The 25,955-nt window shown below is 32.9% G+C and overlaps 1 protein-coding gene across 4 annotated transcripts in view; it reads right to left on the minus strand.

Moving 5' to 3' along the window:
* The window catches only part of LRP1B (LDL receptor related protein 1B), a 1,898,953-nt gene that overhangs the window by 637,735 nt on the left and 1,235,263 nt on the right, over window positions 1-25,955 (minus strand). For all 4 annotated transcript variants that reach the window (XM_040474969.1, XM_040474970.1, XM_040474968.1 and 1 more), the window contains exons 22-23: window positions 15,535-15,735; window positions 9,611-9,856 (exon numbers count right to left, since the gene is read on the minus strand). In XM_040474969.1, coding sequence (XP_040330903.1) covers window positions 9,611-9,856; window positions 15,535-15,735 — 447 coding nt within the window. The remainder of the gene's footprint in view (window positions 1-9,610; window positions 9,857-15,534; window positions 15,736-25,955) is intronic.

Consider the following 25,955-nt stretch of genomic DNA (forward strand, 5'->3'; position numbering starts at 1 on the left):
AATTGTAGGAGAAAAATAATAAAAAAGTCAAAAGACAAATGACAAACCTCACTGAACATATGCAATATAATAAATGACTAAATTCTTTAAGATATATGAGCTCCCATTTATTGATTATAAAATACTCAAATAAATAAGAGACAAAATGTATTAAACAGATAATTCAGAGAAAGGAAAATCTGAACAACTTTTAAATTTTAAACTAATTTCTCTCATAAAATGATAAATGAATTTTAAATCATTAAAATGTTGGTGAAGACCCTATATTGATTAAAATGTAGGCAAAAGACATTCTGATGTATTGATAATGGAAGTATAACTTGTTATAACCATATAGAGAGCCACTAGGCAACAGCCATCACAAGAGATACATCTATATGCATGTACATACACACACACACACACGCGCGTGCGCGCGCGCACACACACACACACACACACACCTTGACCAACTAAGTCTGTTTGTAAGGAATTACTCTAAAGATATAGTTTTGCCTATTTAAAAATGGCAGATGGCTAAGGAAATGCTCTCCAATATTATTTGTGGTAGCAAAATACTAGAAACAACAGAAATGTTTACCAATAGATAGCTGGCAAAATAACTTATGGTACAGTCATAAACTATAAGATAATGGGGCCACATAAATTAATGTGATTGATATAGATGTACAGCTACTGAATAATTCCAAATATTTTGTAATTTGAAACAGGAAGATATAAACAATGCAAAATCGATGCTACCATTTAAATTAAAAAAATATTTTTCTAGACCTACATGAAGGTGAAGCATAGAATATATCTTGTTGTCTTAATGAGGGAATGCTGTTACCTCTGCCATGGAAATTGGAGACTGGGGTTCAGAAGTGGGGAGAAAACTTTCACTTCATTTTGTTTTGATATAAATTTTTAGCACATAGATTTTCTACTAAGATTTTTAATAATAAAAATTCAAACTAGTAATAGATGGAATTAATACTTCCCACTTTTTAGAAACACTCACAAATAAATAAAAATTGTTTGGCCATGACATATACATTAAGCAAAGAATTTCAGTATGACAAATACTAGGTACTGTGTTTCTTCCCTTCAAAAGAACTGGTATTTCCACTATGGCCATATTTGAGAGATCATTTAACTGCTCTTATTTTCATGTTCTATTTGAGAAAATACATTCTCCTGAACCCAAAACTACTGACTTATTTGTTACAACTGAATTTATAAAGGAATTCTACAACAGAAGACCTGGATTCTCCACTTGCCTCTGCTACAAATAAAGAAAAGCACTAAAGCCCACAAGCAGGGGAGAGGCAGAGAGAGAGAGGGAGAAAGAGAATCCCAAGCAGGCTCTGCACATCAGCACAGAGCCTGACATGGGGCTTCAACTCACAAACCATGAGATCATGACCTGAGCCAAAAGCAAGAATCAGATGCTTAACCAACTGAGCCACCCAGGTGACCCTTGTTGTCTTGATTTTTAAAATAAAAGAGTACTTTTGGTGATACACAATCTAAAGTTTCATTTGTAAAGAGTCTTGAATTATTAATTTCATTATTAATGAAGCAATATTAATATTAACCAAAATACACTTTAAGGAAATAGCTTTTGTAGAAATAAAAAGTTCTCTATTATATGATAAGAAAAATAACAGATAAAATAAAACTCTTAAAATGGTGTGTGCCTTAATAATATAGGCTAAAATACATATAAAACAAAATCAAATAGAGAAATTGATAAATCCATAATCATATTGTGATGTATTTAACCACAATTCCTACACAAAAACCGATATGAAAAATAATAACAGATGATTTAAACAACAAAATAAACAAAAAGCTCACTCTACCAGAAATGTATAGAAAGCTGTACATCAAAACAGAAGACATATTCTCTTTAAGCATACATGGAATGCAACAAAACAGTCATATACTAGTCTCTAAAGTAAGTCTCAAGAAATAGCAAACAATCAACCTAATAATGGACACCCACTCTGAGCACAATGGAATTAAGTTAAAAATCAGTTATAAAGACTGCTAAGCTCTTCATATGTTTTAACACTAAAAATAATTACTGAACAATTTCTTGCCTAATAAGACCTCAATAAAGAATTCTGAAATAAAGATATGATGGCAATAAATGAATAGATAAAAAAACATGAACAATTTAAATTAATGAAATAGAGAATCAGTTCCTGAATGGTAATGTAAGGATCCCCAAATCCTCTCCTTCATAAAAACAGTGAAAACACTGGAAAAATGGTTAAAATCATCTTTTTTTCTGAACTCTAGAAATTAACCAAAATCTAATAACAATCCAATGGGTGTTTATTTAAGAAAAACTGCTGGGCCACCTGGGTGGCTCAGTTGGTTAAGCATCTGACTTTGCTCAGGTCATGATTTCACTGTTCGTGAGTTCAAGCCTCATGTTGGGCTCTGTGCTGACAGCTTAGAGCCTGGAGACTGCTTCAGATTCTGTGTCTCCCTCTCTCTCTGCCCCCCACCCGCTCACGATCTCTCTCTCTCAAAATAAACATTAAAACAATTTTTTTTTAAAAAGAAAAACTGCTGAATATCAGTACAAATTGCAAATTATGTGGTGTTTCAACATGTACCAATCCCATCCCCCTTTCCTTAGTTTCATAGTAGATTTAAAAACAAACAGTCCAGAAGTTCCCAGAGGGGAAAGATGGATTTGAAGCTCCCCCAAAAGCCCAATCTCCAGAGAACTGTTCAATGGAAGAATGGACCTTTCAACAAGATGTGCTGGGGGAGCTGGATTTCCACATTCCAAAGAATGAAGTTGGAACCTCACACCATTTAGAAAAATTAAAATGTATTATAGACCTAAATATAAGATCTAAAATGATACAACTAATAGAGGGATACTTAGTGACCTTAGATTAGGCAAAGACTCTGAATAGGCATTTCACTCAAAAGCCTATAAAAATGATCAAAAGGCACATGAAAAGATGCTCAACACCATTAGTCATCAGGGAAACACAAAACAAGCACAGCAAAATACCCCTTCACACCCCCTAGGATGACTATAATAAAAAAGATGGACAATATTGACTGATGGTAAGATTGTGTAGAAATTGGAGCCCTCATGTACTCCTGGCAGTTCTAAAATGAAGCAGTCACTTTGGAAAACACTTTGGCAGTTGCTCAAAATGTTAAACAATGACCTACCATATGACCCAACGATTCCACTCTTAGTTCTATACACAGGAGAAATGAAAATTCATGTCTGCACAAAAACTATGAATATTCATAGTATTCATATAATCAAAGAATAAAAACAATTCAAATGCTCATATCCTGATGAATGGAAAAACAAAATGGTATATTAATACCATAAATATATTATTCAGCGACAAAAGTAAATGTAATGTATGGTAAAACATGAATGAACCCTGAAAACATTATGCCACATGAAAGAAGCCAGGCACAAAAGACCACATGGTGTATTATTCCACTGGTATGAAATGTCCAGACTAGGCAAATCTATAGAGACAGAAAACAGATTTTGAGGTTGCCAGGGGTGAAGTAGGGTTTGAGTGAGAGTGATTTTAAATACATATGGGGTTTGTTTAAAGGAGGGATTAAAATATTTAGAATATTTTATTCTAAATTCCATAGTGGTAATGGTTACACTACTGTGTGAATATACTACCAACCACAGAATTGTGCACTTTAAAAGAATGAATTTTATGGTATATAAATTATATTTTAATCCATCTGTTATAAAGAAAAAGAAATATATTACATGTTGTTTAAGAACACAAACTATGACAGAACAGGTACCCCATTTCACATAAGTAGTGTTCTCAGGGGATGAAAGAATGGATGAACAGAGGGCTTCAGAGTGATCTAATGTTTCGTCAACTTTACAAAATGATTTATATCATAAACAACCTGAAAAAAACTGAAAACATTTCAGTATCCTAAAATATTAGCTGTGAATATGTTATTCTCAATATGTTTGAAAGATTTCATAAAATGAAAGGTGATGGAAAACATACATTTTTTTGAATTTTTAGAAACATTTTATTTTTAAGTAATTTCTACACCCAGAGTGGAGCTTGAACTCACAACCCTGAGATCAACATAAAACATCTCCACTAACTGAGCCAACCATGTGCCCCCAAAACATTTCTTGTTTACTCTGAACAGTGACTGTTACCTTGACTACTTGGTTAAAAATTCCCAAAGGCTTTTCAAATTATTGTATTTAATATAGTCATTTTCTGTTGAGAATACAGTTGATGAATATTTACAGTTGATTACACTTGACTATAAAAAAGCAGTTTTCCAATAAAAAATCAAAGTGTAAATATTCAGATTATTTCTATTTGAACTCTGGATCTTGATAACTTCTCCAAGTACCTCTACTTTTCAGATTTCAGTTAGTTTATTAAATTATTATTTCCTTTTTGAGAAAATAAAAAAAAACTGATGATAATGAGCAGAGTATATGAAAGACATGGTAAAATAAAGCGATACATGTGAAAGTACTTTATATATTCTCGGTCACTATTTATTTACTACCATTACTAATGATGAAAACAATGATATGGTGCTTGGAATGGAAACCCACATTGGAGGATAATGAAAGATTAGGTTGGAGAGAGAAAATAAATGAAAATGAAGAAGGCTCTAAATAGGAGAGTGAAGAATTGAACGTTCTTTCTGTAAATAATTGAGAGTTACTTAAAATCGTGGATAGAGACTGATATGTAAAAGTGTCATTGTACTAAAATAAAGAAGTGGATCGCCAAATTATAAACCAGCTTTATTCCTTTGATCTCTTCACCTTTATTTACCATTATTCCACAAGGTAGCCATCTGCTTATCATTACTTCATTCTTCTTTCTTTCACTTCTTATTCTTCACTATACTTCTGACCTCTTTCCATTAATTCTCATCTTCCAGATTTGAATTTCCCTCTCTCTTTTCAAGAAAAATACCTCATCCCTTCAAGTTTCAATATTCTTCTTACAAACTAAAGAAACAGAAGATGACAACAAAGAGGCCAGAGAGAGGACTGCCATCATCATTACAACATTTTTAACTCCTGGCTGGGATGGTGGTACAAATGCTACCAATCGGAGAAGGAGGACTGTGTCCAGAAGATATTGTATAGAAAAAATTAGGACATGGGGAAAGGGGCCAGCAAAGAACTGGGAAGTCAAAGGTAAGTTCAGGTTGTGAGCCCTGAATCAGGAGAAAACTGGAACCACTGACAGGACAAAGGATAAATGAAAGATAAGGGAAAGAGTACATTTCAGCCAACTCATTTTAAGATGACTTGGTGATATCTGATGAAACAGAACAGGACAGTAGGAAAGACAGTAGCTGGAAATATAAATGCCACAGTTATCAGATCCGAGGTGGTAAAGGAAGATCTCCAACAGATCATTTAGGGGTAGATGAGAATTAAGGTTTCAGTAGTGGGCACAGTGCACCAACAGGAGATCACCACATTTATGCAGCTTTGTGTTTGTAAAACTGTGGATTACATCCATAATCTCCTTTCATAAAAAAGGATATAAATTGAATTGAAAAATAATTTTTTTCTAAAGAATACACAATATTCTATTCTGGCATCTGATATAATTTCCACAAAATATTTTGTGGTTTGGTTAACAAAAATTTGATAAGAAAACACATATTTATTTAAAAAAAATCTCCTTGTTCTTAGAAATTTAAGGAAAATATATAGCACATATAAAAATTTATCCTATTCTGAAGAGCTAGTAATTTGTTGGATGAGAGAAGATAAGCATACAAAAAAATTCATTACACCCAAGGCAATATATACTGGGAAAAGTATTTTTTGCTTCTTATTTTTGCTCACTTCTCCATTGGTGAAGTGTCCCTGACACCTGATTTCCACTCAGGTCATGATCTCGTGGTTTCTGAGTCCAAGCCCCACACTGGGCTCACACTAACTGTGTGGATCCTGGGATACTCTCTCTCTCCCTCTTTACCTCTCTCTCTCTCTCTCTGTCTCTCTGTCTCTCTCTCTCCCTCCCTCCCTCCCCTGCTTGCACACTATTTCTTTCTCTTTCTCTTTCTTTCTCTCTCTCTCTCTCAAAATAAATCAATAAACTTAAATGAAATAAAAATTAAAAAAAAAACATCTTGAAGCTGTTGTTTTCTTTCTTAGTGGAGGTTACCATCTTTTGCCTGAAAAACCTTTTAACGGGTTTCTACATTAAATATATTTTTTTAGAATCTAAGAATAGAAATATAAGAGAATAAGAACCAAGAAAAAATTTGGTGGGGAAATCTAACCTAATTCAGGCTAAGAGAAAATAAGAAGGAATGCTTTAATATTCTTTCCAATGTAACTAGAAGTATGCTGCATATTTGCAAGTTGTCTACCTAACAGAAAAGAAACTAGAAATTAAAAAAAAAAAAAAAAGAACGAAATCAGCAGCAATATTCTGGTTGTTCCTAGTATAAAGAAACCAATACTTCATTAGAGGTGATTAATACATCACATATTAAAAAGGAATTGGTAAAATAAAGTACAGAAATGCCAAGAAAAATTAGATTTGCAGATATATTAAATAAAAACTCAGGATCATAAAAACAGTATTTATGGAAATCTTTATATTTAACTAACAAGATGTTAGGAATGAACTTCAAGAAAACAGAATCAGTTCAGCAATTCAGCAAAAGACATATTGTAAAGAATTTAGGAAGAAAGGAGTTGAGATATATAAGAAAGTATGAAAAAGAAACTACAGAAGATTCAAGAGAAAAAATGTTGGGGAGTCATGGCTCTAATTTGAAGCATAAAGAATACTATTATTCTTTACTTTTAAAATGTCAAGAAGAATAATCACAGGTATTTCATTCAATAGAAAGGACACATTTTAAAAGCAGGGACTCAACTCAAAAATGATGGGAAAAAGTAACAAAAGAAGAGCAAGGAAAAAGAAATTTTATTTTCAAAGTCCAATGGTTAATGGTTAATTCATTTTTATTGAACTCTGAATGTACTAAAAGTTTTTAAAAAAGAAAGGAAGTGAATAAAATACAGAATAAATCCTTTTTTATATAAGAAAATTGGTTTAAGTAAAAAATAATCTTCAATAGCTAACAAAACCTATATTGTCTATAATAATATAAATGCTGACAATGCTATTTGGTATACTATATGTTTCAGGAAGGTAAAAATTATGATCAGGTTAAATTCTCCATGTAAGAAAGCTCCATATTATCTTTAAAAAGTAAAATATACCTTTGCTTCCCACTTAAATCATAATAAACAAAGCAGGTGTGAAATACAGCAATCTTAGCAGTGAGAACTGACATAGCACTGTTAGAGTCTCTATCTGATCTGAGAACAGAAGGAGCCAATTACATTAGGAGAATTACTTTGTGCCTGGTCACTTATTTTCAAATGTTGAATTATTTTAATATTGAACATGAGTTTTTATTGATTTCATAGAACACAAAAGCAGTAAAATAAGTCAATAATTTTGTCATCTGTATCCAAAAACCAGTTATGGGGCAATTCTCATGTAAAATAGGATTATAAATATATCTGAGGTAAAATTTGGTCTACTATTTCCCCAATCAAAACATGTTCATAAATAAAATGACTATTATCATTACGACAAATTGTTATTATTTTTGAAGCCTCTCATGCCAATTACTTTGTACAAGATTCTTAAAGGAGAAAGTCACATAAATGTCTGCTAAACTTTTGCCTCTAGGCATTTTTAACAGCCAGAAGAAACAACCACAACACAGCATTTGATATAAAAGGATGAAGTGACTTAACATTCTCTGAAAAAATATAATGCTTCTGATTGCATACTATTTTTCTAGAAATGGACTGACTATAATGTAAAACATAAAAGAAAAATCTATAACTTGATTTTTGACTTCAAGATGCTTATTTCATCAGAGAGATAAAGAATAGAAGATAGATGGAAATACAAAGCAGCAAATTAAAAATGTGGACACATCTTTTCATGAACAATATATTCTAGACATAGAAAGGAGAAAAAGAGAACAAACACATTTGAAAGAATATTCCCGTAAAGAAGTTCGGCTTACAAGTCTTAAAGAATATCCAGGAATTTGAGACACCTGGGTGGCTCAGTTGGTTAAGCGTCTGACTTCAGCTCTGGTCTTGAACTCATGGTTTGTGCGTTGGAGGCTCGTGTTGGGCTCTGTGCTGACAGCTCAGAGCCTGGAGACTACTTCAGATTCTGTGTTTCTCTCTATCTCTGCCCCTCCCCCACTTTCACTCTGTCTATCTTTCAAAAATAAATAAACATTAAAAAAAAAGAATATCTAGGAATTTTAGAGATTAAGAGGGGGAGGTACAATCTAAGTGGAAGGAACAAACTGAAAAAAGCTTATGATGTATAGGTTCTTAGCAGTCTGATGAAGCCTGTGTACCACTTATCAGAAAGTTTTAAAAAGCACAAAAACTGTAAGAAAAAAGTAAAAAAAAAAGTATACATAGATATAGGAATCAAATACTGTATATTGAAAAGCAGTTACCAATATTAAACAAAAAAACACTTCTGGATGTAGTAATATACCTGCTTTTTATTAATGTATTTGGTAACAGATTGAGCAGTGGGTCTAATGATTCTCATTGTTAAAGTAACAGTGGTTTCCAAAGCCTGAACATATATGATATTTTAAGATATCAGCAACAACTTTACCGTGATGTGAATGCCTATTACTTCAAATGGAGACACACAGTTGTTGCTAATAATTAGTGTTAACTTTCAATGGGACATTAAAGAAAATAAAGGTGTAATATTTTCTCCAACAACATTCATGGGCCCCTTCAATTCTCTCCACGGACTCTCAATGTTCCACACTCAGCTAAGTCTCTGGAGAAGATAGTGAAAAGCTGTCATTCATTAAGTACCTAATGGGTGTTGGGGCACAGTGGCAAGTACTCCAGGTTATTGTTGCAACATGCTATAATGGAGACATTGTTATCATGGCCACAGATACTTGAAAGATTAGAAAAGTGAGGCTCAAGAAGTTTTATGTAGCCTGACCAGGGTCACAAACATAATGAATGACAGCTGTAGGATTAAAGTTCAAAAATCAGGTTCCAGAGTCTCTGCTTATTTTTCCCACGGTGGAATCAGACCTACAGATCAGCAGAACGTTCTAAATGGACACTTAGAAGATGAACACAGCCAGAGGACAAAGTTGATTTTAAGAGTAGAGGAAATTGGAAGTATGGTCCAGGACAGACTTCTGGAGGGTTCTAAAATCTTGCGAAGAGAAATAAAAGTAAATATTTTGGACAATACAAAAACAAGCCTTTAGGGAGGATGATGATGGAAGTAGTATTTCAGAAAGGAAGAAAACAATCTGATGGACTGTAATTATAAGGACTACAGTAATATACTCTGTTCAGAAGATTTTGGAGTAGATCTAAAATGACATATTACTATACTTAAATGCCTATTTAAAATCAGTTGAATCCTTTGTTAATTCGCTAAAGGTGTTTTGGATTATTTTCTCAAGATCTGTTCTAAAATATAACAAGATACACAACTCACAAAAATCAGAAAAGCACTTGGTATTCTTCAGCCTAATGAAACACACATCTACTTACCAACACTTGTGCAACTTTCACCATCCACATCCAGCTTCCACCCTTCATAGCATGAGCACTTGACTGTGTGCTTGTGCTGCTCACACACTTGACTGCACTTCAGATGATTGCTACAATAATCTATAATTTCACACGTTTTATTGTCTTTGCTTAGTCGAAGTCCTTCAGGGCAGGAACAGACAATTCCTCTTCCAGGCACAACAGAACAATGATTGCTACAGCCTCCATTGTTTAGTGAACATTCATCTATAAAAGGAGGGGAACAGATTACAGAGCATTATCAATTGTTTTGCTCAATAAAATACTAATCATTAAACTCCATTCTCTAAGGCTGGAATTACAGCAAGGATATTATACATGAATAGAGAAAAGCTGCCTGGATTTTTTTTTTCAGGGATTGGGGTAAGCATGATAAAATATTTCATCGAATAACCAAATCCTATATGATAAGAACTGGGAATGGAAGGTTTTCATTTGTATAAAACTATAGAGTACACTTTGTTTTACCCCATAGATGTAAAGTGTGTTCAATGTTTCTTTCTATTATTACTGGAAAGATTATTCTGAGACTTTCAACAGTTACACCAAACCAGTTGCTAAGTTCTCGCCAAAGGAAATACATTGATCTGAAATTTAGACTTATCTCAGTGCTTATAAACAGGCATACACATATATGTGTAATATATACATATAATATAATGTAATATATATATATGTGTGTGTGTGTATATATATATATATATATATATATTTCTACATCTATAGTCTGATTCATAATGATAATGCAGGATGGGTTAGTTTGCTCTTTACTGGTTAAAGCCATTTATTTAATTATCCATTCTACCCTATATATTGGGTATTATGATTAATTCAAAGAGGCCATGAAAGCATTGTAAATAATATACATACACACAAAAAAGTAGACTTCATATTTTGAGTGAAATAATGAGCAACTAGTATTTATTACATGGATAATATGATTGGTTTATAAAGAGAGAGACCATTTTTTTTGTAGTACTTATAACTGAGAATTGCATTAGATGTATTTCAGATTCTATTACATTATGAAATTGTAAACTCCATGAAGGCATACAAAATATCTGTTCTATTTAGCCTTGTATATCTAATAGATAGCACAGTGCCTAGGACAAATATTAGCATATTAATATTTGTTGAATTATCAAAAAAAAAAAAATGAGGCAGCACACAGCTGTCCCAACATTGAGCCAGTTCTTGTCCCGTTGGGAAAATTTCAAGATGATGTAATTATGTCCTTGATGAAAATAGCACATAATTGTTTTTTCAACCATACTATTACCTATCCCTATGTATTATTAGGTGCACAGGAATAAGGTTAAAAGAAACTTTGCCTTCCTTTGCTTTAAAAATATTTTAAGCAGTTTTCAAAGGCTATTTAATTAGTTGTTTTTTGAGATATGCTGAAAGAGAATGTTGTTCACTGACTGGCAAACTGCGGTAACATTTACTTATATACCTCAAATGTTTCCAGCTGTCTATGAAAATGTATCTAGTTCAAAAATTGAGCTTAAATATAACACTTTAAAAATATTTTCTGCATTTTCTAAAGTTCTATATGGATCAACTGTTCTTCATACTATTTGCCACCATAAAAGGTTACAGTAATAAGAAAAGGAAGATGATTATATTAACTATTTTTGCTAAGAATTCAAGTTTAGTATTATTTTAGAAGAAAAAAATAGATTCATTTAGCTCCTCCAAATATGTTTGTTCATCTACAATCGTAATCATTTCAAAACAATAGTCATTTTAAAGTATTTGCCCCATTTTTGTTCAATTGACATTCTTTTTCAAGAGAATTATGGCAAAGAAAAGTCATCATATCCAGCAGGTGAGAAACAATTGTTACAGTTCTTGTAGTTTATTTCCAATATGACTGTTCTTGTAGTACTGAAATGTCTCTTTCTGATGCTATGTGTGGAATTAAGTCATAGATTAAAAAAAATAAAATTTACATTGAAATCTAAAATTGAATATATAAATATATTATATATTATAATAAATCTAAATTATAAATCTAAAATTGAATATATAAATATAATAAATATGTAAATATATTTGTTTGGCTAGTCCCTTGTTAATTCCTCCTTCACCCTAAACCTGTCATCAAATCCTGCAACTTTCTTTCACATTTTTTATTACCTAAAAAAGAATTTCTCGTTGACCTAGCTCTAGTCAGTTTCTTCAGAGCCCTCTGTTCGACTAGTCTTCAACAATGGCTTATAAAAACTGCAGTCCCTTAGTACAAATAATTTCAATTCTACTTTCCTCCCCAACCATACCCCTCCAACCACAGAAGAAGAGACTCCAAAAAACACTAGCATAGTTTCTAACAACTCAGGCAGCCTCCCTAGCAGGACTCCAGCCCTGCTTAAAGTGCCTGCTTAAGGAAGCTCTATGCTGCCAGGAGAGTTTACTTTTTGTTCCAGACAAAACCTGGTGGTAGGCAGATAGGTCCCTGAACCCCATTTTAGAACAGTTACTTTAGAAGGCTTGTGAGTATAAGTCCTTTTTCTTCACCTTTAAGATGCAAATCTTCCACCACCAGAACTGTCTTCTTAAGGACCTGAGAAATATCTTTGAAATGCAAACATTCAAGCAGATAACTCTCTCACTCTTGTTCCCAGTTGTGTGCACCTTGTTCTGACTTGTACCACTGTCTCAAGTCAAAGATCTGAGAAATGTATTTCTCCTCTGGGATAAGCACCAATTAACAAAACCAGATGACTCAGTCACAGGGACCAGCCACCTTACCGCTTCCCAGGTGCCTTTCCCTTAGCAGACTCCAGCCTTCAAAATGCCTCTAGTCTTTTGTTTCAGTGATTTCAGTTCACGCTGAATATTCTTCCCCATTGCAATAGTTAATGCTGAATAAAATCTATCCTTATCACTTCAACTAGTGTCCAGCTTGGTTCATCTTTGACATATCTTTATAGCAAGGATCAACAGTTAACTTTGTTCTTGAATGATTCAAGATTTTTCTCATTTGCTTTCTAAATGCATATACCTTTCCCCTTGAAGTCATTTGAAAATCTCCCTGAGAAAATAATCTCTTCACTAGGATTAGGAGACTTATTTTACTGAGTGCTCCTTTTCTGTTTTCTTTGTTTGTTTGTTATCATTTGCTTTATAAATCAGATTTATTTGGAGGGAACAAAACAAAGCAAAAAACACCTTGTTACCCAAAGGATAGGATTTTTCCATTTCAGGCAATTACCCAAATATTAAGTCTATAGATTACTAAGTCATTTTCATGCAAGATATTTTTGTACAAATTTTACATGTATTGAGGAACAGGACACGAATCACTCCTATTTCCTCTTTAACAGGGGATGGGGTATGGGAGGATTAAAAGAAAAACAGCTTTTTTTGAGGGGCACCTGGATGGCTCAGTTGGTTAAACATCCGACTCTTGATTTAGGCTCAGGTCATGATCTCACCTTTCCTGAGTTCAAGCCCTTCTACGATTCTCTCTCTCTCCCCCTTTCTCTCTGCCCCTCCCATGTTCTAAACAAACAAACAAACTTTAAAAACAAACAAACAAAAAATAGCTTTTATGAATACAACTATTTGAAGGAATAGACATGAAGAGGAAAAACCTACATTTTCATCATCTATACCAAATGGTTTAAAAAAAACCACACACAACTCTTTCAGCTTTGGGTATCTCTCTCAGAAAATACATTCCCTAGCTACTAGTCAACCCATGCCCATTATTTAAAGTTAAATCACTGGGTATATATATTTTCTTATGTCCACTGGGTAAATGTCCATTATGCTCATTATGATACAAAACTCATAAACCAAAAACCCTGTCCAGCTAGACAGGATCTACCCTACGACTGATAGGCATGGGCCTTGAAAATAAGAGACTAAGGTGCCATTTCTCTACAGGTACTAATATTGCTTATAAGGATACATATACTGAGCTATAATACAAAGGTACATGTAAAAGAAGATAGGGAAAGGAGGACCATATAAGGCAATTCAATCCTTTGAGCATCATTTGATTTTTTTTTCATTTCCCTAACTTTCCTCCAACTTCACCTCATGAAGGGCAGAGTATATGACTTCATTATGCCATAGTGCTATAAGCAGGATAGAAATGTCTTTTTTATCTTGATACGTCCACACCCAACTTTATTGTAAACTCTTTCACTCCTGTAATCTTTTGAAATGTTTGAGCAAGATTCCTAAGTTGATGAATATAGTGACTTAAAAGCAAGAATTAATTTTCTGTTTTGAAGTAGACAAAGAAATAAATTCAGAAGAAATCTCCATTGCTTTTTTATAATACTAATTTAGAGAGCAGAGGATAGGAAAATAAGGCTGTGTTTTCATAATATTCTTCTCATTTTTCTTAATGACTATATTTTCTCTTCTTCATCTTTTTTTTTTTTTTACTTCATTTGACCTGAAGGGTGAAAAAAGGTGGAAAAGCACTAATTTCTTTCAATACTTTTAGAGCACCTGGCATTATTACTATGACTTCCTATAAATATCATCATCTCCTTTTTGTTATGAGGAATCTGACATTTCCAGAATTAAGTTACCTGCCTAGGTGAGTTAATTGAAGAACTGAAGAAAAGAATTTAAACCTGCTAAAGTCTCTCTTCTTCTATATTTACATATTCTCAATTTTAAGAGTATTGATAGTTTTCTTCTTTCAGAATTCCTCTTACAACCTTCACGAGCAAACCTCACATTTTGTAATACAAGAGATACTTCAATCCACCAATCTCCTTCATAAAGGAGAATAAGCTGGGAGAAGAAGTAAATACAGATAAACTAAATCTGTCACCCTGTATTTGTTATTTAATCTCAGTGGGGTTTTTTTGGAGGGGGAGGGTGGGTGGGGGTTGAAACATCTAGTTTAAATTTAGCATCACTGAATGAAGACTGTTGCATTTACTGTTTCAAGATTATTTTACAGAATCACAGACTTTTTGGAAGAAATGACATTTATCACATAAATTTAAAACATAATAATTTTTTCTGTATCACTCAGTATTCTACTAATGTTTAATTCAGATCAAAATATGATAACGTTAAGCTTAAATGTAGTTGTCTTTTCTATTTTCAATTAGGAAGCTTCATCATTTCCTAAAGTCATTTTCTCACAGTCCGCAGTCATCTCATTATTGTTATCATTCTGTAAATTCTTCTTCATTACTCTATTGATGTCACCTTCAGTATTATCTAGAAAACATATTTTGAAAATCTCCTTGCTAAATGTCTGATCTCCCCACAGAGAAGGAAATGTAATTTTCTTTACATGTTCTGGTCGGTATAAAAAGACAACTAGTCAAAAGTGATTTCAAAGTTCAAAAGCTATCTATCAGATTGAAATCATCATTTTAACTAGATAAAGCATACCATAGAAAGCTATTGCAAGAGGACTAAAAATTTCAGAGAAAATTTTATAAACTTGAATAATATTCAATTGATTTCATGACTCAATCTCTTCCTTTCCTCTTTTTTAACACTTCTATTGTAAGAATTAGAAGGTATGATAAATCCATTGGCTGGTAGTAAACTGTATCCCATAGGTCAATAATAAGAAGGTTCGATTGTTCTGAATGACAAAAAATAATCAGTTTAATTGTGGAAATAACACTAACCATTCAGAGATCTAAATGATGAGCTCAACTATACAATTAAGTTGGTTGGATACAAGCCAACCTTTTCTGCTTTGTGAAATTTTTGATCATATTTTAAAAACTTTTAATAGATTATAGTCCCTGAAAAAGAGATAGGGTTCAACGCTAAAAGTTATATGTAAAGGAAATAAATGGAAGGAAGGTATGCCACTATAATAATTATCAGCAAGTGGACTAAACATTTCTAGTATCCACAGAGAAGCACATCAGTAAAACATGCAATACCGCAGAGATCGCCTTCATCAGACCCATCAGGACAATCCCTTCTCCCATTGCAGAGTTTCTCTGGCTGTAAGCAGGCTGAAGTGTCATTAGCACAAGGGTATTTGGGTGGTCCACATAAAAAACTGTCACAGTCATCTTCATCTGACTGATCTTCACAATCGATATCTCCATCACATATCCATGCTTTGTTGATGCATCTCCCTTAAGGAAACAGAAACATCATCCATTTGATTGTTGCAATTAAGTCACTGTAATAATGAGTACTCACCACTGTCTTTAGTCAGAAGAAGTACTTGCTATTAGCAAGAAATGTATTGGCTGATAGTTTGACAATTTATTTTAATGAAGGCATTTGAACAGCTCTTGCCCTACTTGTTAAAATGATCTTAGCATTAAAGCCGTAATATTTTCCTTGCTTTCAAGTTATTGTCTGACCCTATTTAAAAAAAAAATATTCTGGGGCGCCTGGGTGGCGCAGTCGGTTGAGCGTCCGACTTCAGCCAGGTCACGATCTCGCGGTCCGTGAGTTCGAGCCCCGCGTCAGGCTCTGGGCTGATGGCTCAGAGCCTGGAGACTGTTTCCGATTCTGTGTCTCCCTCTCTCTGCCCCTCCCCCGTTCATGCTCTGTCTCTCTCTGTCCCAAAAATAAATAAACGTTGGAAAAAAAAATTAAAAAAAAAAATTCTGTGGGGCACCTGGGTGGCTCAGTTGGTTAAGCCTCCGACTTCAGTTCAGGTCATGATCTCACTGTCCATGACTTCGAGCCCCAAGTTGGGCTCTGTGCTGACAGCTCAGAGCCTGGAGCCTGCTTCAGCTTCTCCGTCTCCCCCTCTCTCTGCCCCTCCCCTGCTCATGCTCTGTCTGTCTCTCTCTCTCTCAAAAATAAATAAAGATTTTTTAAAAAATTAAAAAAAAATTCTGTGACTAATTGAAAGTTTAATTATAATACTTAAAAAAAGTTTATACAAACATTTGTATATAAGTCCCTTTCAGAATCCTAAATTCTGGAAAATGTTATCAGTCTTTTGCAACCCTAAATTTAAGCAAATATTTTATTCCACAGGAGAAAATGTCCTTCTGTTTATATTTATAAGCTTAGGATCTCAACTCATCCTCATAACTAGATATGTATATTCCCTCTCATAAAAGGACATAAGTGTTATCAAATATTTTAGTAGCTGAGGTAATAAATATATACAGATTTTATGGAAATATGTTTTTCTTTACTGACTTTGAAAGAAAAAATGATTAATGTTTAGCCAGCTTTTAAAAAATAATATGAAATACATAGAAAGCAAAAGCCACTGTCTATGTAAACCTTTTTTTTTCTTAATATAAATTATTCCTCCTTTCCAGAAGGTCTAGATTTTTCTTGTAACTAATTTATCTTTTCTGGATTATGCAATGTTAAGGTATAGTGTGAATTAAAAATGTACCTGAAGATAAATGCTAATTATTAGCAGACTATATACCCACAATTCATAAAATGAGTAGGGAAAATGAAAAAGAAATGAAAAATATTAGACTGCACATGTCGAAGAGTCTTTATATATTCAGAAGTCTGCTTCAACCTTAATTTTAAAGTAATTAAAGTATTGGTGAAAGGATTTTGCATTTGTAGAAATATATAAATAAGTTTCTATACTATTAGGTCAAATAAGAAAAGAACACAAATTATAAGTTTCATAGTTAATATAAATGCATTTCATAACCAACATTAATTATAGATGAAAATATTCTTAAAATAGAAAATGATGGATACTTCACTGATCCATTTAATGTAAATGGAGACACATTATAAATTTTTGACTTAACATAATCAATAAAACTAATGATATTATTTATATTGTTTTGGAAAGACTACCTAATATAATTAGATAACAGAAATAAATGAGGTATAAAATTAGAAGTGTATCATTACATGCAGTTAATATAATCATATAATTATAAAATCAATAAAAATGAGTTAAGAACTGTAAGAAACTAAGAATTCAAAAAATTTGACAGCTAGTTTCAAATATCATACAAAAAGTCCATAGATTTCATACCTAAAAACAGACTATAGTAGAAGAAAAGATGGATTTAAAAATCCACCATAAAATACAGTATTTGGGCTAAACGACACTAGAATTGTATAGAATTTATATGAAAAAAATTTAAGAGTCTTCAAAGAAACCCAAAAGAAGCCTTGGATAAAGATATAGTTTGGTTTTGGAGAAGATCTGTTCCCGTAAAGTTATTTGTCCCCAGATTAATACAATCCCAATAAAATAGGAATATTATTACAAACCTATAAGAAATAAAATTGCAAATATCATTGGAGTCTTCAAAAAAAGAGAGGATAATTGATGTAGGAACTGTTAATGCCAACCGTTTAGAAATATTTTGAAATAACAGTACTCAAAATATTTTTAACAGAATATCAATCAAGATATCAACAACTGAAGAGGATAGATATATAACATAATCATTTACATAGTATATAGTTTCAATATATATAATTGGCTGTTCGAATAGTAGAGATAATGGAAATACAAGTTTGATGATGTTAGGAACATTGCTTAGCCATCTGGAGAAAAAAAAATAAAGCTAATACTTGATCCTTACATTAAAATATATTCTCAGTATATCAAAGAAGTAAGCATTTCATAATAACAATGATAAATACACACACGTTCTAGAATAAGATAGATATTAAGATAACAAAAACTTGAAATGTTCATTACACAAACCCAAAAAACATAAAGGACAAATTGATAAACTCAATTTCATCAATATTTTTGATTCCACATTGCAACAACATAATCCATACACAAATTCAACACAAAGTGGTAAACCAGAAAATATATTTTATTTGGAAAAAAGGACATTTATTTTTAAATACAAAAGGGATCTTACAAATAAATAAGATAAAGATGAATATACCAATACAAGTGCAAGATTCACAATGGATCAATAATGACCTACAAACACATAAGATGATCAAAAATACCTTTCATTATGAGGTAAGCTAAAATGGCAATTTGATACCTTTTTTTCCTCTACCAGATTGGTTTAGATACAAAAATTGGATAATACAAGGATAGATTTAACAAGGGTGTAACATCCCCAATGTTGATGAGTCTGCAAACTGGGACAATCTGTCTGTAGGGAAATATTATGAATTCCAGCAAATAAAAAGTGCAGCAACTCTTCACCACAGTAATTTTAATTTTAGAATTTTTTTCATTAATACATTTGCCCAAATGCACAAAGGTCTTATACAAAAGCATGTGCTCTGCTTTGTGTATATTAGCAAAAGACTGACAAAAACTTAAATCAAAATTGCAAGACTGGTGACATCACTTACAATGCATCCACACATTGAAGTTGTACACTTGAGTGAAAAAGAATGAGACAATCCTGCCTAATATAAAACAATCTCCAAAACTTACCAATAAAAAAGGCACAAAATCTAGTGTTTTCTTGCATGGTAAAATATATTTATCTAGGACTATATTTCCATACACATATCAGTATACCCATATAGACAGGTTTGTCTCTATGTGAGTTCTTTCTGGGGGAGGTTATGTAATAGCTAACAGTCATTGCCTCTGGTGAGGAAGAGGTACAGGAAATCTAGAATAGGAGAGCAGGATTTTTCAATGAATCCTTTTGTGCTATTTATTTCCCTTCTACCATATTTCTGCATAACTAGTCCAAAAACAAAAACAAAACCAAAAACAAAACTTAGCTCATTTTTAAAATGATGGTGATAAAATGTAGATACATGTGCCATAAAATTTGATAGTTTCTACGAATGTATTTTATGAAAATTGTATGTTGAGGTTGCTCTGTGACTTACACTTCCCTTGGAATTATAGGAAATAAAAGAAAATCCTAAGAACCATTCCCTGCCACCAAGGAGTTTATAATCTAGTTAGCAAGACAAAGTCAATGCATAACATATAATTTTAGTCTAAAGTATAGCATTCTGTACTTAAGTATTAAATTGTAGGCATTCATCTGAAAGTACCATAGAATGGAAGGAGAGCTCAAGAGTAATGCAGTAATTTCTATTGCTGTTGCCCCCCCCCCCCGAGATATCACTAATCCATCATGATATTCTTAACCACTGACTCCAGCATAACCTTAGAATTGTTTCAAAAAACCTGTCCATAAACCATTATCAATCTTTTAGAGTCAGAACAGCAGTAAAACCTATTTGCTATTCATGATCTAAATGTTGCCTGGAAAAGGTAAAGAAAAATCGTATTCAAATGAGTATTAATTTTAACTCAGATTATGCTACCAGATACATAAATACATATGGTTACATTTCTTAGATAAAATTTACAAATTTAAATAGCTCTCTCCTCTCTCCAATTTTGTAGGGGAGGTTTGAAATGTAATTGCTTCTCCCTTTCTTTTTTAACGTTTATTTATTTTTTTGGGACAGAGAGAGACAGAGCATGAACGGGGGAGGGGCAGAGAGAGGGAGACACAGAATCAGAAACAGGCTCCAGGCTCTGAGCCATCAGCCCAGAGCCCGACGTGGGGCTCGAACTCACGGACCGCGAGATCGTGACCTGGCTGAAGTCAGACGCTTAACCGACTGCGCCACCCAGGCGTCCCTGCTTCTCCCTTTCTTATTTGTTTGGTTTTAATTCTTACAAAAATGTAGGTAAGAGGGTATACAAGGTTATGGGTAAAACCTAACAGCAATGATCTCAGTAAGTATGCTTAAAGAATGTTGATTTTTACTTGATTCATATTAAGACAAATCCTTACATAGTCATCATTGGGTGCAATATTTTTGAAGAATAAATATTACAGATTTCTAATTTAAGATTCCTCCTTTATATATAAGAACCTTGAGACTTAGGGAAAATTTGTATTACGAAAATGAAATACAGATTAGTAATATTAAAATGTGTGATAGAAATTATAAATATCCAATATCTAAAAACCCGAAATCTTTAAAAATAATTTATAATGTTCATACTTAAGTTCAAATAACTAAGTCAATTACTTTGCCTTTACTAATTATACTTTAAAAATATATTACATGCTGAAAATAATATTAGGAGTTTATTACTGAGTTTTACATAATCTTTTCTGATCTACTTATAATGTTTTATTTTTTTTTTAATTTTTTTTTAACGTTTATTTATTTTTTTGGGACAGAGAGAGACAGAGCATGAACGGGGGAGGGGCAGAGAGAGAGGGAGACACAGAATCAGAAACAGGGTCCAGGCTCTGAGCCATCAGCCTAGAGCCCGACGCGGGGCTCAAACTCACAGACCGCGAGATCGTGACCTGGCTGAAGTCGGACGCTTAACCGACTGTGCCACCCAGGCGCCCCATCTACTTATAATGTTTTAAACTTGATTACTATGTGTACAAGAATGTTATGGAAATTGTAGTTTTGCCCTCTGAGCAAAGAGAATAACAGTAGCCAAGTAACAAAGTAGCAACAACAGAAATAACAATCATCATCTTGGTATCATGACAATTAGAGAAATCACACACATGTGCAAACATAAACACACATACACACATGCACACACACACACACACACACACACACACACTCAGGATATTATAAGGACTGTTTTATTTATGTTACCTTGAAATATACAGTTTAGGATAAAAGCCAGTACAGAGTCAACACATATAGGGAAATTAAGAGTTTCTGGAATCATTAGAAAATGTGATGATTTCCCAAAATAAATTTATATGATCAATTCTAGAGTTTCTCTTTCTCTGTTAAACTGTTTTCTCCATTAAAAAAATAGATTTATAATTTTGTAAAATGCTTGATATATTTTTATCTTAATAAAAGACATTATATGTTATAAAAGAATAATTGCTATCCTGGGATCTGATTGGCAGTTAATATTAAGAATATGGGAATGAAGAGCAATGAATCATTGAGAACATCCAAGTGGATTTTCTCAATAACAGAATGTCTTTTTGAATACTGGTCTTTGAATTGCAATCTTTAAATAAAAAAATTATACTACTAACCTTCAATACTACATACACATTTATCTATTTCTCTAACAATATTTGGCTTCAATTCAACTCAGTAATTATTTCTGAGTATAATGTGTTTGCCTAGCTACTGAACGATGTAGAAAGATAGGAAAGACAATTTTCTGACCTTGTGGAGTAATAAGTCTAGTACTGATAAACATTCTACTATTGAACGTATAAAAACAGAACAAGAACAGCCACATAGCAATCAGAGAGTGAGATGGAATTTCAGAAACAGGAAATATATAGGACTGGTTTGAAAAAAAAAAAGATTTACTGAGATGTTATTGGGAAAGGTTTTGAAGTGTGGCAGTGAATATTACATATGAAAACAGAAAAACAATTCATATAGACAGCTGCCTCAAGTGTACAGTTTTAATGTTCAAATATATGCACTCTGCAAAACAAAAAGCAAGTAAAAGAGAAAGAGAGAGATAATTTAATAGCACACTGATTACTCTGGCTACTCAACAGGAATATGTCAGGGCATGGGGGTGGAGGTAAATCAATTCTTTCTTAATTTGGTCTTCTTTCCATTTATGAGGGAAAACACTGTAACAATTTTGCATATATATTCTTTACTTTATGCTAAAAGTTATTTTCTTAATAGCACAGTTATATGTATAGATTTTTATCAGAACTATATACACAGAACCACATATACTGAGTATAATAGTTGATTTTCGATGGCCATTTTGAATACATGGTGTTTTAGCTTTATTTGCTGAATCTAATCCACGCGTAACATGCAATTCTTATGTAAATTCATAAAGTCAAGAAAGGGTGGGACTTGCTCCAGAAGCAATAATAAGGTAGTTTGAAGTCACAGTTTATGAAATGTTGATGGTTAATTCACGAAGTGTCTCATATTCTTTTTTTTTTTTTCAACGTTTATTTATTTTTGGGACAGAGAGAGACAGAGCATGAACCGGCGAGGGGCAGAGAGAGAGGGAGACACAGAATCGGAAACAGGCTCCAGGCTCTGAGCCATCAGCCCAGAGCCCGACGCGGGGCTCGAAATCGCGGACCGCGAGATCGTCACCTGGCTGAAGTCGGACGCTTAACCGACCAGGCGCCCCTCAATCTCACCTTGGGTAGGAATTCTCAATTTTCTCTCTGACTTTATGTGTTTATCTATCACTCTGTACAGGTGTTGCTGTTTCTACTTCAGCCCACTCCATAACCACCCCTACTCTTGGTTCACAAATCCATCTTGTATTTGTCTTTTTATCACTTTCAGTCTCTGAGCCAGCAAGAGGATTGGCTTGATTGCCTTCCATCTCTCTAGGCACACAACTTCATTTAAGTAACCATCCTAGGAAGCAACCAGATGTATTTTTTCCCCTTCTTTCAAAAGTAAGGGAGTCCTATTCCAATTCTTTTTTTTCATCAGTGAGCCTAGCTCCAGTCCCCAACTTCATTTCCTGTTAAACCTAACCTGTGCATCTCTACTGGTCTCCATATCCAATCCAATCAGGCATCCAGCTTCAATCCAGCCCACCATTTGCTGTTATATTTTATTTCAATTCATCAGAGATGTATTTTGTTAATAAGACCAAATCTCTCTCATTTTCTCCTATTATATTTTACCATCATCTTTATGTATTTTTAACATCAGAGAAAGGATTCAAAGTGTGAACTTAAAATTTCATCCTTAGGAAATTTTTTCTTATGTCTTCTTAATGCCATTAGAGTAGTTCATTGTGTGAATGCACTATAATTATTAAGTAGTGCCCCTAATGATGGGGATTGCATTATTTCTAGTTTGGGAGCTATAAAACAAAATGTTGCATTGAAAATCTTTTTGTATTTACCTTTATACACTTCTGCTGTTCCTTACATGAATTTCTAAAAGTGAAAGGTTTGGGTTAAATTTACTAACCACCAAAGGGCCTCTTATCCCCCTAACTTTGACATCATTGTATAATATCACATATTTTTCTTTTTTCCAATGTGAAGAATGCATTTCTGAGATTCTTTCCCATAAGAGGTATATATGAAATTTCCCCACCAGATTGCTTAACTATAATATAACTGCAACTTATTGGTCTTGGTGTGAGGGACCAAATATGGAAGAGTGTAGTTCTTAGCGAAGATAGGTCCTTTGAGGAGCGCGTAGGTGGCTCAGTCAGTTAAGACTCCATTGTCTCACAGTTCGTGGGTTCAAGCCCTGAGTCGGGCTCTGTGCTGAGAGCTTAGATCCTGGAGACTGCTTTCGGTTCTGTCTCCCTCTAGTTCTCTGCCCCTCTCCCACTCACACTCTGTCTCTCTCTCTCTCTCAAAAATAAATAAAACATTAAAAAAAATAGGTCCTTTGAAATTAGAAGCTCTTCTATATTAATGACTATATTGCACTTTTAATTTAGCTCACATTCTCTTCTTTATAAGAATAAAGTAACATTAATCTGCTTACATTTTTACTCTAATATATGGCAATTTATGTATAAAAGAAAAGTCACTGTAACCACCAAATGTTAATAGATTACCTGGAACACTTTTAAATGTTTAAGCTAGCATTTAGAAGTCTTTGAAAAATAAATATGGACCCTGAATTCAGTGTCTTGGGTAGTTTAAAGGTATATTAGCTTGTAAAGCTAATGATTTAATTAAGGTAAATTTTAAAAATATCAAAAGTATTATAGACATGTATACATTTTTAATCCAATGCTTATATTTAAAGTTCTCTTTAATATATGCAATATTCATAAATATGCAAATATAATTGTGTTAGGACTCCTTAAATAGTTTGAATAAATTTTGGTTTACCATGTTTAAGCCACAGATTAAATTAGAAAGAAATTAATGCTTAAATTACTACCTTTCACATTTTGCTTTAATTTTTAAAATTATTTATTATTTGTGTGTGTGGGTGTGTTTGGACACTTAAGTTCTACCCTTTTAACAAATTTCAGTTATACAATACAGTATTATCAACTATATTTGCCATGTTATACTATATTTCAGTATATATTATACTTTGATAATTCAACATAAATTTTATTTCAGTTCTGCTTTTTCTCATTAAATTTTGGTTTATAAGTATTTCGTATATTTATTTATGTTTCATTAAAAACATTATTAAGGGGATAATCCAAATCCCAATACAACATACATAAAATTGTCCCTCAGAATTCAATTCTCCAAAGATATCCAGTGTATGGGATCAAAATATACTACCCCCAAAATATGCCATTTTAACAGAAGCGTTATTTTGAGTGAAGGCATCTGAGATCCAACAGATGTAGAAAGAAGCATTGCTATAGCTTCCCTTATCTGATTATAAGCATAAACTTCTGAGAAATGAGGACTGGTATAAATCCTTTTCTAGGGAAGTGTATTGTCATGAAGGAAATAGAAAAATCAGTGCCAAAATGGACACGCACACCCTTTATTAACTAGCCTTGTCTTCTGTTAGTTCTCCCATACATTTACCTGCTTACAATTTGCCATCCCTATAAACTCAAAATCCTTTTCGTTTCTTTCATCATTTTTCTACAAATTTACTGTTATTTGCTAAACTTCTATGTAAGCCCAAGTTGTAACCATCTTGCGGAGTCAGTCACTCATCACTGAGTTTTCCCACATGCATGTATGATATATGTGTAAATAAACTTGTTCTGGTTTTGTTGTATTATTAATCTATCCTTGGCCAGTCTAATTTAAAGGGTCCAAGCCAATGAATCCAATATGAGTATAGGAAAAGGTTCTTCCTCCCTACATTATTATTTAACAAGTTATTCATCTATTAATTTTCAATCAATATAGTGTGCTCCAAAAAGATAATTTCTAAACTTAAAGTCACAGTTTTTAACCAATAAGCCCAAAACTAAAATATTTAACAGATGAAAAGAGTCACATAATTGCGAAAAATATTGTTAGAAAAGTAACCATTTTGAAAACACAACTCCCTCATTAACAATGAGCCTCAGGAGTATTTATTTCTAGATGCCCATGTTAGCTTACATTTATCTCTTTATTTCTTACTTGAATGCTTAATTGTAACCAGAAGGTGTGTCCAAAAAAAGAAACACCATATCTTTTTATATCTTCAAATGCCCATAGTCATATGGTTTCCAGAGTGTTCTCTTACCCACAGCTATGATAACTTTTGATTTCTACCTTTTGGTTGAAATACATAATAGGGAGCAAAATGAATCATCCAGAGATTAGGCAATTCAAAAAGCAATTTCACATCATCCCAGAGATGATTCTATAATATATTTCCCATAATATGGAATTTTTTCCATGGATTATTTTGTTGATGATATAACCCATTTCATGAATTATACCACAACAGTTAATTGTAATATATTTTTTCTCTAAATTTCAACTCATCATCTAGTATAGAGGGGAAAATAAATAAGTTAGTTTATTTTGTCAGGTAGAACCTACTATATATGGGA

This window comes from Herpailurus yagouaroundi, unplaced genomic scaffold (assembly GCF_014898765.1).
Source record: "Herpailurus yagouaroundi ecotype Mexico unplaced genomic scaffold, PumYag 140, whole genome shotgun sequence".
NCBI lineage: Eukaryota > Metazoa > Chordata > Mammalia > Carnivora > Felidae > Herpailurus > Herpailurus yagouaroundi.